Source organism: Lynx canadensis, chromosome A2 (assembly GCF_007474595.2).
Source record: "Lynx canadensis isolate LIC74 chromosome A2, mLynCan4.pri.v2, whole genome shotgun sequence".
NCBI lineage: Eukaryota > Metazoa > Chordata > Mammalia > Carnivora > Felidae > Lynx > Lynx canadensis.
In genome coordinates, this window is record NC_044304.2 from 64,902,096 (window position 1) to 64,928,375 (window position 26,280).

General features: G+C 50.5%; 1 protein-coding gene across 2 annotated transcripts in view; it reads right to left on the reverse strand.

The window, feature by feature from the left end:
- Positions 1-6,111: 6,111 nt before the first annotated feature.
- DDC (dopa decarboxylase) overlaps positions 6,112-26,280 on the reverse strand; it is an 80,729-nt gene continuing 60,560 nt past the window's right edge. For both annotated transcript variants that reach the window (XM_030307678.1, XM_030307679.1), the window contains exons 10-15: positions 20,638-20,714; positions 18,696-18,715; positions 14,733-14,831; positions 11,290-11,391; positions 7,990-8,204; positions 6,112-6,521 (exon numbers count right to left, since the gene is read on the reverse strand). In XM_030307678.1, coding sequence (XP_030163538.1) covers positions 8,004-8,204; positions 11,290-11,391; positions 14,733-14,831; positions 18,696-18,715; positions 20,638-20,714 — 499 coding nt within the window. In that variant the 3' untranslated portion in view covers positions 6,112-6,521; positions 7,990-8,003. The remainder of the gene's footprint in view (positions 6,522-7,989; positions 8,205-11,289; positions 11,392-14,732; positions 14,832-18,695; positions 18,716-20,637; positions 20,715-26,280) is intronic.

Below are 26,280 nucleotides of genomic sequence, written 5' to 3' on the forward strand. Positions count from 1 at the left end.
CGCGGGGCGGCGGGGGCTGCATGCGGAAGTTCTCCACGACGGGTTCGCAGAGAGGGATGAGCATGGTTTTGTTGCACCTGCGCCTCCTATTCAGAGTCCTCCGAAGTAAAGACTCGGGGGCGCTGGGGATTTGAATCCAGTTCAGAGGATTCCCGCTGAAGGCGCCTTTACCCGCGCTCACCTGGGCAGCTCAGGGCCAGGGATCCAGCCGCTGGCCGGGTGCGGGCAGGTGGTTAGGTCTATTTGACAAGGGAGCGGTGGGGAGGGGGCCGGCACCCCTCCTCCGAGCGAGGGGAGGCCCAGGCCCTGCCCCGTCTGTTCTGCACGTTAGGAGGTGGGTGCTCCGGGAAGGTTGCCCCCTGGTTAGGACGATTGAGTAGAGGCGCGTGCAAATCGACGTGCGTTTTAAAGACAGAATAAGGGCTCTGCCTGAGTCTCGCAATTCCGATCTATCCCTCAGCCAACGCACCCCTTTCCCCTGCCCTGTGCTCTTTAGGGAGGACACTTTTGTGGAAGGACGCCTTCGGAAAACACTCCATTATTGCCTCAGACTTTGTATTGGAGCAGGGCTCAGTGAACTGCGTTTTCAGACCAAGAAACAGAATAGCCACTGGCAGTGACCTACATTGTAATTAATGTCATCAAGTCACATAATGATTTTGGAGACAACTCTGGGTCTGATCACACCCCCTAAGGATGTCCTGAGGGGACATCTTTCCATTCTGCCATCTCGCCCCACTTCCGTGTGATTTTCTCCTCCAGACTTGTCACCTCACTGTTCCAAGGGGGCCTCCACAGGCCAAGGATCGCAGCCTCTCACAGCCCTAATTAACACGGGAAAAAGGACTTTTCACCCGCGAATACTTCCCTTTCGGAAAAGGGAAGAAGCCTTTTCCCAGAAAGCTGGAGTGGCCTTCCTCTTCCTCTCCTTGGCTCATGGGTCCTGGGTTAATCCTCGCTGAGAAAGTGAATATCTGCACAGGGAGGGAGAAAATGTTGAGTAGCAAGTAAGAGACACAACATATGAAGAAATTCGAGGCAAAAAAAAATTTCCAAGACTTTTAACAGTTTTTAAAATGGGCACAGAATAAAAGGGATTGGACAATATATGTATTTTTTAAATAGGCAAGAGGTACAGTGAAAACCGCTCACAGCTCGTTTCTTGGCTTACGTAGTAACCAAAGACTTTTTTATTCAAATTGTTCATAATTTCTTAGCTAATTTTATAATTATCCTAATTACCCAAAATACATAGAATAAAAAGAAAAGAAAATGAAAATTGTTATCAGCAGGCTGGCTCAGTTGTATGTTTACTACCTGTTTTTTCTGCTGGTGTATAGAAGCCGCCATGTAAATGCTGTGAGGGTAATTGGCAATTCTGGGTGAGTTTCATCACCAACATTTTAATGATAGCGTTTGGAGAATTCCCAGAAACCACTGTCTCTCCCTCCTAAGAGTCTTTTGTTCAAATACCGAATTATAGTTACGGTCACCAGAGCTAACTGTTTTTCATCAAGTGACAGCTAGCCATTACTGCCTCACTGTTGTGCCTTTTGATACAAAAGTATTTCCTAGTCCAGCCGTTTCCATCTCCCTGCAGGGCTGTACCCTGTCTGAACTCAGCCCCCTCCTCATCGATGAAAGACAAATAAACTTCTCTAACTCAGGAAGCTGTTCTAAGGATTACAATTAATAGGAGATATCATAAATCATCAGAGCAGCAGCTGGTACATTCAACAGAGGCTGTGATGCTGTGTTGTGTTTACTGCTATACTAACGCTGTCATTCGGATTCAGACCCTTACACCATATCAAGACGTTTCATCTTTTACAATTGAGGTATTTTAGAATCCTACCTAATAGTTTAGCCTGTGGAAGAGTTTGCTACTTGAGCTCTGCCGATAAACTTTCCTTTCAAGATCATAGAAGCTGGTCTTTCTTCTTCTGGGTAGAAATTTTTGAACTCGCAAGGGAAGCGGTTTCCACCGCAAACTGAGGGCCAGGCAGTTCTTTGCGTGAGGGATTCTGGGAGATGGCTGCTTATTTCCATATTCATGAATATTATAAACACGGTCTCCAATAAACACCAGGGTACACTTCAGTGATCTCATTTGCTCTTGAGCAGCGGGAGAATATGGCCCCAAATAATGTGCATCCCTGTGTGCCAGGAAAGTTACTCTCCCTGAGTTGAAAAGAGGTGTGTCTGTCAGTGTATCTGGGAGGTGGCAGGGAGGTGGATGGTCTGAGGGGACAAGGAAGCAGATAGGACAAGAGTCAGGTTGAACCACCAAATCTTAACTCCGTTCCTTCATGGGGAGATTCCCAAGTGTGGCTGGATTCTGATGGACTTCCAGCCTTGTGGTTCCCCAGCTCAGTGACAAGAAAGTATTCCTGCCCTCCATTGGAGACGACAGACTTGTATGGACACAGAATGCCATGCATGGTTCCAGAAAGGGCTTTCATGGGCCACATTGGATGGATCACAGGGGCGGTGGATAGGCCCCTGTGGCATCGCCACAGTAAACAGAGCTGGCGAGAGGGCAGGTGGGGGCCCTCCCCTGAACTGGCGCGGGCAGAGCTGAGAGGAGCCATCTGCTGTGGCCGTTTTCCTCCAGAACCTCACAGCCAACCTGAGTTAGCACTTGTAGGTGCCTCTTGTCTGACACTGTAAGTTGTGTGCTGAATCGTATCCCCAAAAGATGTATTGAAGTCGTCACCTCCGTTGTCAGGGAATGGGACGGTTTGGGGATCTAGGGTCTTTGCAGATGCAGTTGAGTTAAGATGAGGTCATATTGGACTAGAGCGGGCCTTCATCCAATGTAAATGATGACTTATAAAGAAGAGACGTACAGAGGGGAAATGGAGATTGGAGTAATCCACTCATAAACCAAGGAGCACGGGGGGCCACCAGAAGCTGGAGAGGTGTGGAGGGACCCTCCCCTAGAGACTGTGGAGGCAGCATAGCCCTTCATTTTGGGATTCTGGCCTCCAGAACTCTGAGAGAATAAACTTCTGTTGTCTTAAGATTCCCAGTGAATGGTCCAACAGCCCGAGGAAATGAGTAGACTGTATTCTTACGATCATAGGGGTAGGGTGATGGGGTAATTAGGAGCATGGCCCCATGGAATCAGCTCTCCAGGGTTCAAATCCCAGCTACCCTACACACCAGCTACCTAAGGGAGTGACTGAGGGGGATAAACCCAGTTGATAACCGAAGAGCATTTAGACCAGAGTGGCCCCAGTAAGCACCACTCACGTGCTGGGCACTATTCCGGTCACAAAACGCAGGTTGCCCTGGGTAGAGCTTATCACTGAAGAACGCCCCCTCCTGGGTGCAGGAGCACAATTTTTTGTGCTCCTTGACCTTGCCCTTTAATAAACCAGCCCAACTTCTCTTGTTTTCATAGGCTCTTGAACCTCAGATGTAGAAGAGGGCTCAGAGGTCTTCAGGTTTTCTGTCTCATACTGGAGTTTCCTTTGCCATCTCTCAGCTCTTCGTTTTCCTATCTTCACTTGAACCCCCCGCTGGGGTGGAGAACTCACTGCCCTGTGAGATGGCACGTTCTGGTCGCCGACAGGCTGACTTTTGGGTTCTCCACATTGAAGCCAAACCTGCCTCTGTCGGTCAATCTGGAGGCGCAAAGACTCTTCGTGCTGAGGTGAGAGTGCATTTGAATACGGGCACCAGGTCCTTCCTCTCTGAGTCTTTCCCCCTGCATGAGGCTTTCACTCATAACCCTCCTCACGTGACTCAGCATCTCTCTGATGGCGGTGGGGGTGGGGGGGAGGGCATCACCATAAACGGCAAGGTCTGGGGTCTGCATTCTGGACACTCTTGGACTCACGTGGTCTCCTGTAAGTGAGCCTACTCTGTTTCTTCCTCTTCTCTCTTCCCTCGACCATCCATTTCACATCTCTGCTTTGCAGAACCACACACAAGTTTCTCTAAAATAGTAGTTCCAGATTTCTCCAGTTGACGCAAGCAACTTATTCTCCCAGGGCTTTCTTCTGGCAAGCTCCAGCCCCCTTTTCCCTTCCCTTGCCCCGTGCAGCTCTCCTGGTTTGTTGTCCCCGAGCTGTGTCCTTTATTATAAAGCGGTAAACACAAGTGAGATGACATCTTGAGTCTGTGAACTGTTCTGGCAGAGTATCGAACCAAAGGAGGAGGTCACGGGAACCCCTGCTTTATGGCCGGTCAGAAGTACAGGAGGCCCGGGACTGTGACTGGCCTCTAAGGTAGAGGGTGGTCTTGCGGTTCTGAGCCCTGAACTGTGGGATCTGACACTTAACTCCAGTTAGATCGTGTCACAGAGTTGGAGAGGTGGTGTTGGAAGAGATAATCGCTATTTGGAACCGGGGCAGGGGGTGGGGGGTACGGTCTTCTCATTTGGTGTCAGAAGTATTGTGACTGAAAACAGTTTGGGTACCAGGATTCGGTTGTGTCCAGATACGCCTGGGTTTTTCCAACACTCAGCAGGAGGTACCATTATCAGATGCCAGAAGGCAATAGGGTTTGCATCGAGTTCCAGTACCAGCAGTGGTCTATGAACTATGTCGTGATGCCAAACTGAACATATATTTATGTAAAGATGCTATACATTGACATAGGAGACTGTTAAAAACTGAGAACAAACTGAGGGTTGATGGGGGGTGGGAGGGAGGGGAGGGTGGGTGATGGGTATTGAGGAGGGCACCTTTTGGGATGAGCACTGGGTGTTGTATGGAAACCAATTTGACAATAAATTTCATATATTGAAAAAAAAAAGATGCTATACATTGACCAACGATTCGGCAGAATGTTCCAGACCTTTTTAAACTATGGGACTATTTGGGGGTTGTCAGGTTGGGGTCCCAAGACTCTACCTGCGAGGGGAAAACGAGTTTTTCCCAGAAGAGAAGATGAATGTCCTCACTGCCAGTTATCCTGAGAAACGGTTCATCCTGGAGAGCAGACAGCATATTGGGCAACACACTTAAGTGGGCAAAGGTGTGGATTCTAGAACCAGACTTCCTGAGTTCCAGTCCTGGCTCGGCCACCAACTAACAGCAGGACCTTGGGACAAGCCACTAACCGTCTTGAGAAAACCCAGTATTCCCATCTGTCACGTGGGAATAATAACAGAGTTTTAAAATAAGTATTAAACAGGTTAATATTTTTAAAATATTTATAACAGCGCCTGGCACGGATCACGGGCTGTGACTGTTCACAGATGGGTAGAGAAGGAATGACCTGACCACGTGGGATGGAGAACTCCATGGCATCTGGTATATTTCCAGATTTCTGAAAGACAGAGGTAATTTAATTGCATTTAAGGATCCGAGGTCTATGAAATTCAAATAGACTTATTAATAGCCCGAGGGCTCTTTTCAAGAGTGCTTTGGTTTCAGTAGTTCTATTGGCTCTTAAAGAACAAGCACTTTGGCTCTTAAAGGACAAGCCCTCATCTTGGGATTAGCATGCAGGTGTTTCCACCAGCAAAAATGGTTTCAGACAAAGATAGGCTATTTGAGGAAATACGGCATGTTGTTGGTATTTAGGTTCGTAAGAGCATTCTGGTTATTTATGTTTTTGTTTTATATTTATTTATCTTTGAGAGACACAGAGCACGAGCAGGGGAGGGGCAGAGAGAGGGAGACACAGAATCCAAAGCAGGCTCTAGGCTCTGAGCCGTCAGCACAGAGCCCGACGTGGGGCTTGAACCCACAAACTGGGAGATCATGACCTGAGCTGAAGGCGGACACTTAACTGAGCCACCCAGGCACCCGAGCACTGTGCTTATCAGTCACAATCCCACAGGGCAGAGGGACTGATCAGACGAGGAATCTGAAACCCTGGAGGTTAGTCTTTCCCATCATGCCAGTAGTACTTGGTCTGTGGAATTTATTTCTCCAAGAATTGGAGTCCTCTCCGAGTAAAACTTGTGTGTTGTTAATGCATCTAGTGCCTGACATCTACTAGGCACTCCATGAACATTCATTTAATGAATGACAATGAGCGCCATTTAAAAATATCCGGGATACTACATCTTTGGCTGTTTTGAAAGGTTAAGTCCATATCACAACAAGCAACTGGGTACAACGTGCAACCAAAAAGAATGCTTACCAGACACAATGGCCACCGCACTCGAAATTGTTTATTAAGCATTGAGCCACAGGATGGAACAATTTAAAGGCCACAATTTAAAGGTATAATCTCAAGTCCCACGATCCTAGAATGCCCTGGAAAATAGTTCAGTAAGCTTCTCCTACCACTGACATTTTCAAGAGCATGAAAACCTATGATTTTTGAATCAACAAAAGTCACAGCCAAATAATGAACAAAAGCTACATCCACTGGATTAACTTTTCACATAGCCAATAATATTTCTTCCTTGATTAGATGGTGAGCAGACAGAAACACAAGGCTCTGGAGAACTTCAGAGAAGGAAACATGAGGCCACACGTGGGTGTGGGTCCACGGAGCTAGCATGCTTCTATTCTCTTCCACGGTGTTCAGATATATTTCTTTTCAACTTTTGATCGCTACAGGGGAAAAAAATAACATGAACATAAGGCTACATTCAAAAAAAAAAAAAAAGGAAAATCTGTATCTCGTATGTTTCTCTAGAACACACAGAAGGAAGATGCCATTTCTCCAGGGAGCTGGAGGGAACCATGTAATATAGATGAATATGACTTGTCAGAAATGAGACTGAATGACCGATCTGGCTTCTCTCCAGCACATTTGATCAATGCCAGCCAGAATCTGTGCCCAGTTTCCTACCACCCTCTGTGAAATAGGAATAGTTCCTTCTTTCCCTAGAATTGTGGCCATGTGGATTTGATGTGATTATCTCAAGGGAGCCCAAGTGAAGCCCATGCATTCAGACTTTCATGGCTCTAATTAACCTGGCCCCCAAAATTCCATGTGTTATGAGTCACTATTGTGTCCTATATGTATATATTTTTAATGTTTATTTATTTTTGAAAGAGAGAAAGAGCACCAGCGGGGGAGGGGCAGAGAGACAGGGAGACACAGAATCCGAAGCAGGCTCCAGGCTCTGAGCTGTCAGCACAGAGCCCGACGTGGGGCTCGAACTCACCAACTGTGATATGACAACCTGAGCCAAAGTCAGACACTTAACCGACTGAGCCACTCGGGTGCCCCTATTGTGTCCTATATTAAAAAAAAAAAAAAAAATTAATCTCACTTGTATCTTTTGGATTGATAACATATGACTTCACAGTAATTGTGACTTCTGTCAGAAATGCGACTTTGCTTCTGCTAATTTTTTAGGGCGACAGCCTCTCTCTGTGTTGTTGTGGGCACATGGGAACAGAATCCTATGCTACATCCTGATGAGATTTGTGCAAACACAGGGCTGTGGAAAGGTTAATCAGGAGTGTTTGCCTGATATGGTTTCCTTTTGTGTAACAGCAGTTATGCCCCCTCCGCATCTGACTTCGGCTCAGGTCATGCTCTCACGGTTCGTGTGTTCGAGCCCCGCATCGGGCTCTGTGCTGACAGCTCCGAGCCTGGAGTTGCTTCGGATTCTGTGTCTCCCTCTCTCTCTCTCTGTCCCTCTCCTGCTCATGCTCTCTCTCTTAAAAATAAAAAACAAACATTAAAAAAAAAGCGAACAAGGTAAAACTGTGTCACATCCTCCGTGGGTTGTGATATATGGGTAATGGGGCAACAAGGACAAAGAGAGAGAGCGAAACATAAATCCTCGGTCGTGTCAAATTCCCTTTGTAATGTTCTCTTTCATCTTTATTTATCCGCAGTCTGCCAGTTTAATATAGAAGCTTGTTATGCTAGTAAGCTGCCTCGTGAACTCCGAGGGCAAACGACAGGTGCGGGACTGATTGTCACATGTAAAAGAATACAAAGTCGGAAGAATGGGTCAAGGTCCCTAAGGAATCCTCGCAGCGCAAGGGTCCTGCCCCTTCTCGCCTTGGAGGAAATCCAGGCCCAGCAGCGCTGCGTGGCGGGGCCGGGAGGGCAGCTTACCTGGGGCCGGGCTTCTATTCCTTCTCTGCACCCAGCAGGTCGCTGGCCAGCTGGTTGATGTGCTCCCAGGCCAGCCGCACGTGTGCAGATTCCACGGTGCGGGAGCAGATGGCAAAACGAAGCACGAACTTGTCCCTCAGGTGACATGGAACCAAGTGGATTTTTTTGGTGCCGTTTATTCTTTCCAGAAGAGCTTCATTCAGCTTGTTGGAACCCTGCAGAGACGGAGGGGGGGGGGGGGCGTGCTCAGGTCCCCGAGGACTCGGACTTCAGCTGAGCACCGCGCAAGGCCAGCATTAGGCGACACTGCTCTGTGCCACTTTACAGGAGTAGGGAGAGGGAGGAGAAAAGCAGGAAGAGGGGGAGGGCCATCAAGGGGAGGGGGAGGGGAGGAGGAAGAGGGGGAGTGAGGAGGAGAAGGAGGGTGGTGGGGAGGGAGAAGGGAGGACGGAGAGGAAGAAAGAGAATAAGGAGAAGAAAAACGGGCTGAGTGAGGACACCGAATGAGCAGGAGTGGTTGAGATGAACTGGGGTGAAGGACGGAAAACCAAGGACGCAGTAGCTACAGTTTATGTGCTGGGCGTTAAAGAAAGTCATACTATGTGCGCTGAAGCCGTCGATGATGAAGAGAACACGAAATCCAGACCGGAGAAGAACGGGACAGAGAGAAGAAAGGAAGGACCAGGTGGTAGGCATGGAGATAGAGAAATGAACCACAAGCCCGAACAAGATACTTCCCGGAGAAGAACCAGGATCCCTGGAATGGAGACAGCAAGCAAGTGTGCTCAGGAAGAAACCTCTACGGGCTGCAAAGCGCCCTGGGCTTCCGGAACAGGGAAGGGGTGTTCCCTGTGCTGCGCGTGCGCAAGGGGCGGGGCCACCGCAGGTGCGCCTGTCGGGGACCTGGGTCAGGCTGAGATGCCCCCAGCTGGCAATTCCACTTGTGGGAATGCGCGTGTTGGACCAGCCGTAGAGCCCGAAAGCAGATGGGTGGCACTGAAAGATGGCGTTGGGGACACCACTTTGGGGAGGACGAGGATCTGAGATCCTGGCAGTGGCTGTGACCCTGGCTTCTGCTGAAATCCTCATCGTGTGTTCATCTGACCCTCCCACCGCTCCAGTTTGAGCTGCTCGGGTCCGCTTATGGGTGGAACTTTTTCTATGAATCCAGCACAGCCCTAGGAATGTATTTTCTCTTTCTTATGATTTTGTTAATAGCATTGTCCGGGCTGCCTGGGTGGCTCAGGCCATTAAGCGTCCTACTCTTTTTTTTTTTTTAATTTTCTTAATGTTTTATTTATTTTTGAGAAAGAGGCAGAGTATGACCAGGGGAGGGGCAGAGAGAGAGAGGGAGACACAGAATCTGAAGCAGATTCCAGGCTCTGAGCTGTCAGCACAGAGCCCGATGTGGGGCTCGAACTCGTGAACCGTGAGATCATGACCTGAGCCCAAGTCGGACACTTAACCGACTGAGCCACCCAGCCTCCCCAAGCATCCGACTCTTGATTTCAGCTCAAGTCACATCTCAAGGTTGGTGGGATCGAGCCCCACATCAGTCTCTATGCTGACAGCTCGGAGCCTGCTTGGAATTCTCTCTCTCTCCCTTCCGCTCTGCATCTGCCCAATTTGCCCTCTCTCTAAAAAAAGTTTTTTAAAGATAAAAATAACATTTTCTGTCCTCTAGCTTACTTTCTTGTAAGTACACTGTGTGTAATACACAGAACACACAGAATATGTGATAATCGACTGTGTTATCAGTAAGGCTTCTGGGCAACAGTAGGCTGTTAGCAGTTAAGTTTTGGGGAATTCAGAAGTGTATTTTCCATTTTGTGGGGGGCTGGGCCCCTAACTCCCTCACTGTGCTTTAAACGGACAAAGTGTGTGGTGTGTGGGTTGCATCTCAATAAAACCATGAAAGTTAAAAAGCTAAAGTCCTGCCAGAACACTGGCAGTCAAAACAGAACAAAACGTCTGTCCGTGGTGAACACGGCAAAACACACTGTCAACACCAGTGCCTCTGGAACCGTGACCCGAGGCCACTCTGGGGGACCCTGCGGCTGGGACACCCGTGCTCTGAGATTTCCCCTGTGTCCACCCGGCATGCGTGTGCCCCTCTGCCCTCTGCACACTTTCTCTAGGGTCTCTCCACTTTGTTTTTATTTTCTTAATTAAAAAAAAGTTATTTATTTTTGGGAGAGCGCCAGTGGGGGAGGGGCAGAGAGCGAGGGACAGAGGATCTGAAGCAGGCTCTGTGCTGACAGCAGCGAGCCCCGACGCAGGGCTTGAACTCATGAACCACGAGATCATGACCTGAGCCGAAGTCGGACGCTCAACCGACTGAACCTCCCAGGTGCCCCGTAGGGTCTCCCCACTTTGCACTCTGCACAGAGTGCATGGCCCCGTCGCCAAGCCCTGCACCAGAACCCCAGCACCCCACTAACTGTGTAGAGTCCAAGCTTTCTCTCTGGTTCTCATAGCCACCCAGAAGCTCTGAGAAGCAGAGGGGAGGATATGGTGAGCGGAGGGCCACCTAGTGATTACAGCATGTGACAGTGCAGCCGGGCCCACCCCTGCTTCTCCCGATGGCCTCCATGGTTGTGAACAAGGAGGCCTGTGGGAAAAGTAGGTTCTGGAATGCATGGCCAGCTTGAGAGCTGTCAGTGTGAGGTCCCCATCCAGCCTCGGTCATGAGCTAGACTAATAAGGCGCCCGCCCGTCCCACACCTTTCCGGGCCTTTTGAGAAATGTGGTCACGATTCCCAGCCTCGATGGCTGGTACCCGCTGCGCTCCGGGGAAGCTCCCCCTCCCACGGTGAACGCACTCGTCGTCAGGCGGCAGAGCACCCAGAACTTACACCCCTGTGTGCACCCAGCAGCCTGCAGGGGCTGGTTAAGGTGCAGGGTCTGCAGGTCTGGGCTGCGGCCGGAGCTGGTCGGGGGATGACACTTGCATCAGTGAGCGTGTACACGGGCCAGCGCCCAGAGCATTCCCGGTGGCGGAGATACATGCGTGGAGAAAGGGGAGGGCACTCCAGGGCCAAGGGTCTACACAAGCAAGAAGCCTCAGTCTGCTCGAGGAACGACAGAAGACGGCTCCTGGAGAAGAGTGCTCGGGGCCCAGCGGGCAGTCAGGCTGGGGCAGGGCCTGGAGGGGCAAACAGCAAAGACTGGAAAATGCGTGCTGAGTTCCGTGGTTTCTGGGGAGCTCAACTGCCAGTCTTGTGCTCGGAGGCAATGAACGATACTCTCTCGCTGGTCACCATCACGGACCATGAAGGAGACTAAAGGAGACAAACGTACCTTGAGCCGAAAACAGACCAGCCCCAGAGTGACCTCCGCACAGATTTCAAAGCGAGGGTCCTGGTGCAGCAGATATTCAAACTCGTGGGCCAGCTGGACGTGCTGGAAAGGGAAGGGCATCTGTCTGAGTTTCCCGACACCACTCAGCTCAGGACTTAACCACCTAGAAAACCTCATTAGACAGCCTATGCATAATTCATTCACATGCTCTCAACCGTTTTCTTCGAGCACGTACATTCCTCCACACCAGCCGGTTAGGAAAAAAATCCCATTTACCAGGAGGGAAGGACGAGTGTCTTCAGAAGGACACTGCCATTGTCTTTTGTTCAGGGGACTGTTTTAATCTCACCAGAATAATCAGTTATAATCTCAAATCTTATTTAAACATCCTGGTAAAGGCAGGGTAGCTAGCCACTACTGAGAAGCCCTGTGCTGAGCGCCGAGGTCCCCGCCATCCTACTGTCCCCATGCAGCCCATGGGGTAGGCGCTGCCGCAGTTATGCCCACTTTACAGATAAGGAAACCGAGGGTGTGACGGTGACATACACAGCTGCCCGTCACCGAAGCTTCGGTTCTGCAGTGCTGTTATCCAACAGCGCTTGCCACCAAGAGAAGAGAATGACAGTCCCCGTCACGTTCGATAAATGCCTCCCTCTCGCTGCATTCACCACCTTATTTGACTTGTAGGGGTTCGTGGAGTGCAAAAGGGGATTCGTATAGTATGTGAACGGAGAACAAGCTCGCCACGGTCTGCGTGCGTGTTGCTCATTCCACACCCAGGCGCCCGGCTCGGTGCTCAGTGCTAGGTGCTCGGTGCTCTCAAGTAGGTGCTGGGGGCCGGGGTTGGGGGCGGGGGGTGGGGGGGAACTCTGAGCAGAAGCCCCGCTGGGGAGTGTTGTTGGGAAGGAAGTCTCATCGGACTGTGTGGCTCCGTCCCTTAATAAATATGGTGCCACTAGAGGGCACCAAAGACTTCGTGCTGGCAGGTGCTGTTTCCCTCCCTGGTCCACCTGCCTGGGGACAGGCTTTGACCATCCCGGTCCCTTCCTGTCAGGCTGGATAGGAGCCCTCTCAGGGTGAGGCATGGAGTGTTTTTTGTTGTTTGTTGTTGTTGTGTTTTTGTCTTCTTTCTTTCTTCCTTTCTTTCTATTCTCAACTTAGTTAACATGCAGCATAGTCTTGGCTTCAGGAATAGAACCCAGTAATTCATCACTTACACATAACACCCAATGCTCATGCCTACAGGGGCCCTTCTTAATGTCCATCATCCATTTTCCCCGCCCCGATCAACCCTTAGTTTGGGATTCATTTCTGGGCTGCAAGCCTGGCTCAGTATTCACTAATCAATCAGTGTGTCCATCACATGAATAGAAGAAAGGATAAGAACCATAGGATCCTGTGAATAGATGCAGAAAAGGCTTTTGACAAAATACAGCCTCCTTTCCTAATGAAAACCCTCAAGAAAGTCGAGATAGAAGCAACATACCCTGACATCATAAAAATCATGTATGAAAGACCCACAACTAATATCCTCAATGGGAAAAAACTGAGAGCTTTCCCCCTGAGATCAGGAGCACGACAGGGATGTCCACTCTCACCACTGTTGTTTAACACAGTGTTCGAAGTCCAAGCATCGGCAGTCAGACAACAAAATGAAATAAAAGGCATCCACATTGGCAAAGAAGGAGTCAAACTTTCACTCTTCGCAGATGACATGATACTCTACGTGAAAAATCCTAAAGACTCCGCCAACAAGCTGCTAGAACTGATAGATGAATTCAGCAAAGTCACAGGATATGAAATCAACATAGAGAAATCGGTTGCATTGCTATACGCCAATAATGAAGCAACAGAGACATCGGAGAATCGATCCCAGGTACAATTGCATCAAAAACCATAAAATAACCTAGGAAATTCCCAGCCAAAGTTGTAAAAGACCTGTACTCTGAAAACTATAGAAAGCCTATGAAGGACATTGAAGAAGGCACAAAGAAATGGGAAAACATTCCATGCTCATGGATTGGAAGAAGAAATATTGTTAAAATGCTGATACTACCCAAAGCACTCTACGTATTCGATGCAATCCCAATCAAAATTGCACCAGCATTCTTCACAGAGCTAGAACAAACAATCCTAAGGTTTGTACGGAACCAGAAAAGTCCCCGAATGACCAAAGCAATGTTGGAAAAGAAAACCAAAGCGGGAGGCATCACAATCCCAGACTTTAGCTTGTATTACAAAGCTGTAATCATCAAGACAGTATGGTATTGGTACAAAACAGACACACAGATCAGTGGAACAGAACAGAGAACCCAGAAACAGACCCACAAATATAAGAGGCATGGAGTGTTTTTACAGGAAGCAGCTTAATCACACCCAAGGGCCCCAGAGCCTTAAGCTATGGTGACAAAGACCACTTGATTTTTGTCAAAGTTGAATCCTTATTATATTTGAGAGCATGTTCTCACATGGGGAAGGGGATCTTGCACCCATAAACTCACACGCAAACACTCCTTTCCTAGTTCCCTACCCCACAGATCCTCCTGGTGACTACCAGCTCCCACGGGCCCCCACGGGCCACATAAGGTAGACAGATGCCACCGTGTGGTATTCCATAGGCCATGTGCCCCACACACAGGAAGAGCCTGGAGCCACTGTGTGCTGCCCACAGCTGCACCACAGACTAAGCTGAGGCACCAGGACCCAAACTGTCACGGTCACTAGTCAGAGACCACAGGCATCCCTGCTCCCATGAAGCCCGAGGTCCTCTGTCCAGCAAGATGGTGCCATCTTGGCTGAGGAAGGACGCCAGCATGGGAGGGACCAGCTGGGAATCGGTAGCTCTCTGCAGCCAGCTAAGTGGGTGGGCCTTGGGGGAGTCCCAGCACATACTCTGGCCTCAGTTTCTTCAACTGCTTTAAAAAAAAAATGGCAGGGTGATGGGGCTTGAAGTAGACCAGTTGTTCTCACATTGTAGAGCTCATCACGGCGGCCTGGTTCACTTATAGCAACAGAGGTTGCCGGGACCCACCCGAGAGTACAAGGCCATGCATGTGCTGCTGGTCGGGGACACACTGAGAAACCCTAGGCTGGAGACTGTTTCCAGAAGCTCCAAGGTTCTGCCGTGCTGGCAGTGTTCGGAGGGAAACGTACTGTGTTCTCATGACTGCCCTGCTGTCATTGCACCTGCTGCAGGTGAGGTGTGGCCACAGTCCCGGCTGTGTGGTGTACTCACTTTGCAGTCCCCTGGACCTGACGGCCTGTGGTCTTCATGGAAGCGTCCAGAAGGTCCATAATCACGCACTGACCATCCTGTGAATGGCCAACCCTCAGTAACGCAAACGAACCTTTATCATGTATTTGCTTATTAAGCCATCTTCCTCCATGTCTAGTGTCCAAGGCCTGCCTAACGTTCCCCAGCTAAGTACTGAAAGCACAGTCACCTTGCGGATGTAAGCCTGCAGTCCCTTGACGCCGTACATCCTAAAAACAAACCACATCTTCAGAGAGCGAAACCTTCGGCCCAGCGGCAACTGCCAGTGCTGAAACAGAACAGAAAACGCTGCGTCAGGGAGGAAGTTACCGCGAGCTGGTTTTCCTCTGGCTCCTGGGGCACCTGTTTCTCTTGGAGACAGCTCATTCCCTGGAGGCCTCCCCTCCCCGTCCGGCCACCATGCGGGCTGAGCAAAGCCCACGGCTGGAGGCTCTCTTTGCAGAGCCCCGAGACAGACGAGGACGGACCAGCCTGCTTCCTGGGAAGGCACTGTGTTCTCGGAGCAGATGTGTGCAGGATGCGCACGGATGGAGCTCACCAGCCAGCGGGGGCACGGGTGTCTGCAACTGCGGGCAGGAGGAGGCCGAAACCCACCCCTTCGGCTCAGCGTGTTCCCTGTGCTGTTCCGGCATCCTTTTCTAGAACAATAGGGGTTCTCTTCCTCCCCCGCCCCCCGCTGCCACAGAATGACCCGCAAGACGGTCACTAGGAAATACAACCCCGACATGCCGGTCCTCCAATAAGCTTTCTCTAGTTTTTCCTCAATCTGTCAGCCGGCTGGCACTCCACCAGCTGTGGGGGCCCCCCAATGGCTGCAAATGCACGAAAGCCAGCAAGAAAGGACCCAGAAGGGAGGGAGGGCAAGGGGGCCTTCTGGGACCATAAAACGGGCACTTCAATGTGACTTTTCAAATGGTCAGGTTCTATCACCTACAGAGAAGATGCTGAGGGCACTTCAGGCTCCCTCTCTGTTCCCTGGACCTTCCCTGCAGGGCAGGGCTTGCGGAGGACTGCAGTGGGGCAGAGGGCACAGCCCGGACCCTCCCCCAGCGCATCCGTGATGGGCACAGTGGGGCAGTCCGGGCCCTGCTCCCTCTGTAGTACAGCATGCGGGCGGGTTTGAACCTTCGTGCTGAGCATGCCCAGGCCACGCCGCTTCTGAAGGGCAGATGCATCACCAGGGGGTCCCAGCAAGGGCTTCACGGAAGCCCCTCAAGTTGCAAAGAGAAACAGGGGCCCGCTACTGACACTCAGAGGCATCGGACCCGGTGTCACCCTGTGTCCACCAGGCACTGTGCCCAGTGGGTTCACGCAGCATTTCACCCCATCACCCTCACGCCTATGAAGCCGGGGCTTGTGTCTTCATCTTACGGGAGGACAGCAGGCGTGGAGAGGCTAGGGGGCCACGTGCGATTCCCCAGAGCCCGGATGGCCCCCGCGGACATAGATCCACCCTAAGGGACAGCACGTCTGCAGGTTGTTGGGGGAAAACCGAACTCACTGGCCTTTCTGGAAAGTCAGAAAGCCTACCACCCCCCCTAACTAGTGATGGGCAGTGCTTTCTTCCCATTGTTCACCACAGACGCTGCATTCCAAAATCATTCCCCACCGTGTCAGCGAACGTCCTGGAGATCAAGACGGGACTGAGGTCTAACACTCGGAGGAATAGCCTCACTAATGAATCATGAACGGCTTAGTTAACCTTTACACCGGGAGGAATGGCTTGGGACCTAACTTAATTTCTGCGGTCCTGGAGTAAAAATGCGCACAGTTTAATCGAGCGCTGATTCAAACGTGGCCCTAGAATGCTGTCACCACCTGTCCTGAGCCTGGGGCAGGACCGGGGTAGACGTCCCCCGGAAGAGAAATTCCCTTTGCACCTAGCCTGTAAGTTCAGAGGTGACAGGACATGTCATAAGGCTTTATGGAATATTGTTGACCACTGTACTTAAATAGTCAGGAGGAAAATCCACATACATGGGCCACCTAAAATGATTCTGCATGTAGAAGTCAGTCACTACTCGAGGTTTCTTGGACACCAAAGGAGCTATTTCTGGGTACTTTTCCCTCCACAACTGAAAATTTTAAAACCTTATCTCCAGGCTGTCCTGTGTGTCATCCCATTCTTGATAACCAACCGAAATGGACCAGAAGATGTATTTTCCTCACTCAGATAGCATGGGGGCTGTGAGGCTCAGTGAGTGGGCTTTTGACCCAGGCTCTTGGCTCTCTTTAAATTAGGTTCAGCAAATTCTTTGACCTCGAACCTCTTGTTTCCACATCTGTGAAATGGCTATAATGATGCCCACTTTGCCTAAGACCAGGTAAATAAATGGTAGGTAAATGCTGCTACAGTTCCCTCTTTGGTCATTCACAAGCAGACATGGTGTAAAACCCCCTTTGCCAAGGTGTTCCCACTCCCTCCTCCTGGTGCTGAGTCTGCCCTTGTGTCCCCATCCCTTGAGGGCTGACCATCCTGCCAGGGGCTGCTCATGCCTTTCACCCTACACTTCCCAGACTGGCCTGGTCAGGGGCCTAGAATCCCCGGAGGGGGGGCCTCCTCTGCAGCCTGGAGGCCATGACCACCTCAGGTTGAAGTTTCCATCGTCTTTGAACAAAATGATGATGATGTCTGTGATATATATATATTTTTTTCATTTGCTGAGCCCAGCACTCCCTCGTCAAGAACAGCCCGGGCCCCAGGGCATTTGCCCAGACTTCACTCTAAAGGAAGAAACCATAAAAGAGCTCCAGAAGTACCTATATGTGCATCAAAAAGGAAAGATATCCCTACATTCTAGCTAAGAGAGCAGTAAAACTGCCAGAAAATACGGTCAGGGGCTCTCTAGGGCTGTGGCACAGGGAAGGGGGTCAGGGTGGGAGGCGGGTGACACGTACTTGTGAGGAGTGGATGGAAGGAACAACACTCATAGGGCAAGACTGGTGCCCCAGGCCCTTTGCACAGCCAGGGCCCAGACACAGGCTCCCCTGCTGAGGCTCCCACCGACCTGCGTATTCTTTCCTGGTGGGAATGCCCTGCATCTGCCCCCACTTGACCTCTCCTACTTTGTGGCGCTGTTTTTCTAAGGACTCACTTATGTGCATCAGTTTTTAGAGGACTCTCCGCTCCAGAATAATTTCCCCATCCTTCCAATTTGCTCCTCCACGAATTTCATCTGCTTATTCACGGACCACGAGATGCCTGCGGAGAATACACTACGCGCCTGCCCCCTGGCTCTCTCCGCGGGCGCGCACAGCAGGACATAAAGTGCGGTTATCCAAGATGACCTCGCAAGCCAGGGAGGATGGCCACGAGGGTGGGCTGCCACAGTGCCGCACGCCTGCCTGGATCCAGTCCTTCCCAAACAGCAGGTGGACCAACTCGAAGCTGCCCGCACACGACCTACAGTTCATAGGCTGCCGGCATATGATGCCTGGGACTTGGTTCTCATAAACAGCACAAGGAGAGTCTAAATGAAGCTAGCGGGGCCCTAGCTGACCAGCTGGAACGTGTTCCCTCGGGCCGGAAACAGCCAGCAGCAAGGAGCAGCGTGTTCCAGATCTGTCTCAGCACGGCAGTTCACAGCGGTGTGCAGAACGGTTATCCCCTCGTGTGCGGCCATCTGTGCCCCTGTCTCTCTCGGTAGCCTGGGGGTCCGGGAGGGAGGCATGGGGCCTCACTCATCTCTGAGAAGCTGCCAGAGCCGTGCGTAGCTCCCGGCTGACAAAGAGGGCCATCCGAGCACCGCTGTGGTCTCTGACTCTGATCTCCCACTGCCCTAAGGGGAGAGTGTGCGCCCCAGGCACATGGCAGCCGTGCGGAATGGACGGGCCGTGTGGTCTAAGGATAACACCTGTTCTTACAGAGGATTCTGGGGGCAGAAGTTTCTGCCTCCTTCCGAGGGGCGCAGGCAAGGTCATTTCCTCCTGATCCGAGACCCGGAGTCGGTGGGCTCAGCACAGCTGTCTGTGGCCTGCCTTAGGACCCAGCTAGAAGGTGTCCTCTAGGGTGACTCTGAGCCTGAGCGGAACAGGAGGGCAGCGGGAGTTACAGCCCATGACAGGCCCCTCTCTGTGTTCACACTTTCGATCACCTGAGCCCTGGACTCAGCGCGTCAAATCTCCCACTTACCCGATAGTCGGTGATAAGCCCTGGAAAAGAGAAAGAAATAGAAAAGAGAAGCCATCAGACACACTGGTCGATTTCACATCAATTCCTTCTCACCTTCAAGGTAAACTTCCTGTGTCCCGTCCCTCACCTCCTGCACCAGCAGAAGGCAGGAGGCTGGGTGTTTGGGGGGCACTTCCCAAGGTACCAGATCCAAGGGCTTTCCAAGAGAGCGGGGTTCCCAGGACAAATTGGAAATGCCAGATTACAACTGGGTTCCCATTGGCTTCACTTTCTATGGTTACAGAAGCACAAAACCCGAGCTATCTTCTGGTAACGGCATTCGGAGCACGTGAAGCCTTCCTTATGCACTCATTCATGCGCAGGAAGGTGAATTTGTGATATACAGAGTGAGTAGGATATCAGACAAGAATCTAACTTTTAGGGCGCCTGGGTGGCTCAGTCGGTTAAGCGTCCGACTCTTGATCTTGGCTCAGGCCATGATCTCATGGTTTGTGAGATCAAGCCTCCACATCGGGCTCTGTGAGGACAGTGTGAAGCTGCTTGGCCTGGGATCCTCTCTCTCTCTCTCTCTCTCTCTCTCTCTCTCTCTCAAAATCAATAAACTTAAAAAAAAGGAATCAAACTTTTGATGACTGTTCATGTCTGTATTCTCGGATCTTAGTACAGAGTCTGGCATGGAGCAGATACCTGAGTGTACATTCGATCAATGTCGTTATCCTGGATTCAAATGGCTTCATAGTGGTTACAAAAAATGGATGGTTAAAGGATGCCTGGGTGGCTCCCTCGGTTAAGCATCCGACTTCGGCTCAGGTCACGATCTCGCGGTTCGTGAGTTCGAGCCCCGCGCCGGGCTCTGTGCTGACGGCTCGGAGTCTGATGCACTGCACACCCACTGTCACAGCTGGCTCTTCACCCGCTGTGTAGACGGGTCTACACTATACTTAAAAGGAAATCTAAAGTCGCCACTTATTATTGATTTTTTGACTATCATCTGGAGACAGTAGGCGTTTTCTTTTCTGTTCTTTTTTTTTTTCAAATGTTTATTTAGTTTTGAGAGAGAGAGAGAGAGAAAGACAGAGTGTGAGCAGGGGAGGGGCAGAAAGAGAGGGAGACGCAGGATCTGAAGCAGGCTCCAGGCTCCGAGCTGTCAGCACAGAGCCCGACGCAGGGCTCGAACCCACGAACCGTGAGATCGTGACCTGAGCTGAAGTCAGATGCTTACCCGACTGAGCCCTCCAGGCATTTTCTTATTTAGGGTCATAAGATGGTAGAGATGGGAGAACATTCAGGGCCACTGTGCCAGGTCCCACCCCCTAATCTTAGGAGGGACCCTGTGATGAAAGCCCAAGGTCACACAGCCCAGGTCAACTCCCAGCCACCACTCTCTGCACCATGTGAAATGGGGTTGTCAAACATCAACAGCAGGGTCACCGGAAGTGGCCTGACAGGGAGGCATAGACACCAGCAGACATAACATAACAGCACCCAAAATATATGTGGCGCACAAGGAGCACTCAGTAAGAGTCTGTTAAGAACCCAGATGACGCCAGATGACGTCGTGAATGGAGATGAATGTCCCTCCCTTTTAGTTTATGTCACGGTGCCGTCCCCATAGCCACCAGCCAGACATACGTTCTCAGACACGAGGGCAATCATTCTTTTTAAGGATTCTACCCAGGAGGTGTCCACCCCACATGGAAAGCTGTGCCCCCTGGCTGTGTGGTTGCCCTCCCCGGCTCCTGCACTGAGCAGTTCTGGAGTGGGGGGGGGGGGCACCGGGCAGCCCTCCCCACCCCCCACCACCCTCCTGGGGAGGCAGCTCCCATGGTCTGGTCTCTGTGGACTGGAACCTTCCTCTCTGGCTCCTGGCAGAAAGGGCACTCTGAAAACAAAACCAGAACACCGAGAAAGCAGGGACCCCCCCCCCCCCCCCGCAGAGTACCTGAGTCCTGATGGCTGTGCTTTAAGTAGACAGGGTCCAGCTTAAAGGCTCCGATTAGGTCTGTCCTCTTTTTCACCCTGGTTTGACAGAACACAGGGTGGGGCTTAATGAGGAAGCCACTGGGACAAGCCCCCCACAGCCCCTCCCTCTTGGTCCCTCTTCCAGCAGGCTCAGCACAGGCACACCCGCTTTGGGACGCTTCCCTGGGACCCCGCTCTGCCAGCGCATCCCTCACCTGGGTGCCCGACACCCACAGGACCCCAGCACCTGAGGGGGCGGCATCATAAAAAATAAATCTTTGCTTTCCATCCCTGGTTCCTGGCACACAACTCTTAAAACCCTTGGAATCTCTTGGAGGGTGAAGAATGGCTTTGGTAAGCCAAGGAGAGGACAGATGACTGTCCTCCCCCTGCCCCTGGGGAGCTTCAGGGCCCCCTGGGGGCCGGTTGCCAGGGAAACCAAGGAGATTTGAGGCTGGAACTCTGAGCCCTACCCCCAGTCTCTGGGGTGGGGGGGGGGTCACAGGAGAGGGAGGGACTTGAGACTGAGTTAACCACCAATGACCAACGATGCAATCAACCATACCTACGCGGTGAAGGACGGGGTTGGTGATACATCAATGTGCTAGGACGGAGCCACAGCCGGGGAGGACAGGGAGGCTCTGTGTCCTCTACCCACACCCATACCTTGTCCTGCACATCCCTTCCCTCTGGCTGCTCGCTCGTTTCCTTTGTGACAAATCAGCAAATGTAAGTCGCGCGACTTTCTGAGCGCTCAAAGCTATTAGCAAATTATCAAATCTGAAGGAGCAGGGGGTTCGCGGGAACCCCCAACTTTACAGCAAGCTGGACAGAAGGGCGGGGACCTTTGGACCTTGTGGGACCGAGCCCCTCTACCTGTGGGGTCTGTGGGGACTCCAGATGGTTAGCGTCAGAATGGAGTCCCATTATGGGACGCCCAGTTGGTGTCCAGAGAGCTGGTGAACTGGCGTCAGGAAGCAAAACCCAACAGGGGAACATTTGTCCCCTCTGTCGGTCCAGGCTTGGCATCGGGCCACTGGCAGGCATCACCAGCGTGTGCGGGATGAACAGGGGCCAGAGGTGAGGCGTTCCTACCACGAACCACCCTCAGATTCGGTACAAATGATGGTCCCGGATAACCCAGGTCACCACTCTCCTCTGGGCTGGGGTTTGAGGTCTGAGCCTGACGATAATCGCCTCTCTGCCTCATCTGGCAGCATGGACACCATCTCAAAGCAATTTTATGGCAAATGGACCATCCTTAGGGCAAACCGGGGAAGAAACGTCCGTCTGACAGTAGCTTGGGCTTGAAAGCAAATACCGTGTGGACGAGTCCGTGTGAGAGAAAACCAGAAAGCATGAAATAGCACGTCGGGATGTGACTCAGCCACAACGAGGAAGGACCAAGAGCCCAGATGTACTCAGGAAAAGTAATTGAAGTGTTATTTCTTCAAAGAGTTAGAAGGCAGACTATGTCAGTAAGCAATAATAAGCTGTCAGGGGCTGGCTTGGCCTTTGACCTGTGCGAGAAAATGGATTGCGCCTGACCTTATGCACGGGCATCTAGGAATTCTAGTACATTCTGGGCAGTATACGAGGGAGCCCTGGCACAGCTCCCTTTGGTCTCTCTGTACCGGGGAACGCTCTGTGAGTAGCCTTAAAGAGGGACAGCGAGAGAGAAGGGGGTAGAACTCTGTCCTTTGTAAATGAAGATCACATTCTCCTTCCCACTGAGGCCAGCGATGACCCCGGAGCCCGTGTGTTTTTAATCAAAACATTTGCGCCGTGTTAAAGCCATGCAAAAAAGTGTAAATAATAATACCCGCAGCTTCCTGAGTATGACACAAAACCCGAGCACTGTTAAATCTGTGGGTCCCTCGCCTTGCCGTCCTTGGAGGAGGCTACGGGGCCGCATGTGGGTCCGCCACTCCCAGAGAGTTCTACAGAATTCTCTGCACAAATTCCTTCATAACCTATGGTGTTGTTTTGCACGTTTCTAAATGGTGCACGTTTCTAAATGGTTTCTAATAAGTTGCTCAAAGATAAATCACATCAGGGGGCGCCTGGGTGGCTCAGTCGGTTAAGCGTCTGACTCTTGATTTTGGCTCCGGTCATGATCTCACGGTCTGTGAGGTCGAGCCCCACATTGGGCTCTGAGTGTGAAACCTGCTTGAGCTTCTTTCTCTCTCTCTCCTGCCTCTCTCTCAAAATAAATAAATAAACATTAAAAAAAAGAATAGGTTTCCTGTAATATTTTTGGTAGATATCTCTCATCAGATTGAGAAAGTTCCCTTCTGTTCCTATTTTACTAAAACTTCTGTTTCGTGGGGATGTAGAATTTCACCTGATGCTTTTTCTGCATCTAATACAATGATGACTCTTCCCTCCTTGACTCTTTACATGCCACGTGACATTTCAAAACCTTCTAATAGCTGTGAACCACCCCAGAGTAGCTGGAATAAACACATTTGGTCATGATATACTATCTCGTTTTCCTTAAACATCACTACATGCTAATATTTGACTTCAAAATTTTCATATTGGAATTTGTGAGTGAAACAAACTTTGTTTTTCTTTGTTTTCTTTTCTTTTCTTTTCTTTTCTTTCTCCATACCTTTTTTGTTCCCTCAGCCTCTCATCTGGTTTTGGAATCCAAGATGGCCTAACTTATGATATGACAGTGGGAGTATGTCCTCCTTACTGTTTTCTGTGAGGTACATTTATGATCAGACTGATAAATGCCTTCACAGCTTGGTAGAGTTTGCTCTCAGGAGAATTTGGATGCTTCCGTTGTGTGAGAAATTTAACTTCTGACAATAATTTAATAACTATATCGAATACAGCTATATTAAAGTAGCTGTATATAATTGTCTTTAATAGCTGTAAGATTTGGGGGATTTTTCTATTTATTCTGGAGCATATTCATATGCTTGATGTGGTCATTGAATGCGGACATTCGTAGGCAACGTTGGGCATGACGTTTGACAGTGTTGCAAAAGGAAGGCTATTTAGGGCTGGGTGTCTCAGTCAGTTGAGCGTCCGACTCTTGATTATGGCTCAGGTCATGATCCCAGGGTTTTGAGATCCAGCCCTGCCTCAGGCTCTATGCTGAGTGTGGAGCCTGCTCAGGATTCTCTCTCCCTGTGCCCCTCTCCCCGATCATGCGCTCTCTCCCTCTCTCTAAAATGAAATAAAATAAAAATAAATAAATAAGAGCTTCTTGCTTTAAGAAAAAAAAAAAGGAAGTTTGGAGTGCCCAAGTGGCTCAGTCAGTTAAGCGTCCAACTTTTGGTTTCAGCTCAGGTCATGATCTCACAGTTCGTGAGTTCAAGCCCCGTATTGGGCTCTCTTGCTGTCAGCACAAAGCCCACTTTAGCTCTAGGTAACTCTGTCTCCCTCTCTTTCTGTCCCTCCTCTGTGCTTTCTCTCTCCAAAATAAGTAAACACTTAAAAAAATTTTTAAAGGGCACCTGGGTGGCTCAGTCGGTTGAGTGTCTGACTTCTGCTCAGGTGACGATCTCAGAAGTTCTTGAGTTCGAGTCCCGCGTCTGGCTCTGTGCTGACAGCTCAGAGCCCAGAGCCTGCTTCCGATCCTGTGTCTCCCCCTCTCGCTGCCCCTCCCCCACCTCTCTTTCTCTTTCTTTCAAAAATAAATATATATTAAAAATATGTTTTTAATTTTTTTAGAAAAAGGAAGGCTATTTAAACAGAGAGATGTGTGAGAGCACACACACACACACACCTGCACCCCCACATGCGCACACACGCACACGCACACACGCGGGCACACACAGAACCGGCCTGTGAAGGTGGCCGTGTCACCTCCCGCTGAATGGGCCTCATGGGACAGAAACTGTCCCCCTGCCACCAGACATATTCCTGAGGGAGGGTCCTGGGCGATGGGGGGAAGGGGCTCCTGTGTTGTTTGGGAGTCTACGTTGTCTTTTTCTAAGCCTACAATACCGCGTAAGGCTCACGGAATGAGGGCTCATGGTACGTCCTGGTGCCAGTCAGTGACCAAGAAAACTTTCAAGACGTGGCACAGCACCAAAGTGCAAAGAAACCAAAAAGATACGTAGAAAAACTGTGCATTAGCACTTATAAAGCAAGTTCTAGAATCAAGTGTTACATAACTACAGTGATTGACCATCTTCCCAAGAAACCCAGTGTAACAGAAGTGTGCAAAAGCTGTGAAACTATTTGTGATAAAATTTAATTTTTATTCGCAAAAAGACATCAAGCCTCTTTTTAAAGGTAGACTAACACATGTCCTGGGTGAATCTGAGGCTTTCTTTGGAGAAAAATCTGATGCTAAAGAGATAGTAAGGTCTGAGTGGAACGGCTTATATTTACATATAAAAGATTCAAAACACCAAATGAATAATAAAAAAACTTATGAACAGAATAATGAAATCATTATGAAATGTATTCACTGTGCTTATAATGACGTGCAGGTTTTAGAAACTCCAATTATCTTGTCCATTTCAATATTTAGAGAAAATAACCAATGTATTTACTTTAAATTACAGACTAACCACTGGTAAAATTTCATTAAACAAAAGAGAGACTCTTCTGATTTTAAGAAGTACAAAACAGCCAGTGAGAGCAATCAAAAAAAAAAAAATCCATTTATATCTTACTTGTTGTATGAGCAAAAAATTTAAATACGTCTATAAAAAAATTCCCAGTTTAGGATGATTTGTTTCCTTTCAGCTCTTGGGGGTCTAAAGAGATGCCTGTCCCTTCCAAAATCTGGTTTTTAACGAGCGTCTTGCTACCTGTATTCTGTTGTGTTGATACCTCATTTTATTGCAATAACCTCTTAGAATAGCAAACATAGGTATTTGAGTCCATGGATGTTCAGGACAGTGCGCAGAAGGCTCTGAGTAGGCTCTCAGCCTTCACTGTCTGCCCAATGCCCATCACCACACTGCCCATGAGCACGAGGGACAACTCACCTTGGAGAGGGACCACCCACCTTGGAGAGGGACCACCCACCTTGGAGCAGAACCACCCACCTTGGAAAGGGACCACCCACCTTGGGAAGGGACCACCCACCTTGGAGAGGGACCACCCACCTTGGAGAAGGACCACCCACCTTGGGAAGGGACCACCCACCTTGGGGAGGGACCACCCACCTTGGAGAGGGACCACCCACCTTGGGAAGGGACCACCCACCTTGGGGAGGGACCACCCACCTTGGAGAGGGACCACCCACCTTGGGAAGGGACCACCCACCTTGGGGAGGGACCACCCACCTTGGAGAGGGACCACCCACCTTGGAGAGGGGCCACCCACCTTGGAGAGGGACCACCCACCTTGGAGAGGGGCCACCCACCTTGGAGAGGGACCACCCACCTTGGAGAGGGGCCACCCATCTTGGAGAGGGGCCACCCACCTTGGAGAGGGACCACCCACCTTGGAGCAGGGAAAGGGGCAGGGGAGTGTGCTCGGGACCCACAGCTCAGGTAGACAAACAGGGGAGGGTGGCTTCAGTCCATCTCTTCCTGTCTGGCCTTTGGGCTGTCCATGCCTGGGCTAAAATCCAGGACTAGTTTCAGTAGTCAGAGGGAAAGTGGGATCAGCCCGAACAAGAACGGAGACACAACGGGGCCTGATTTTG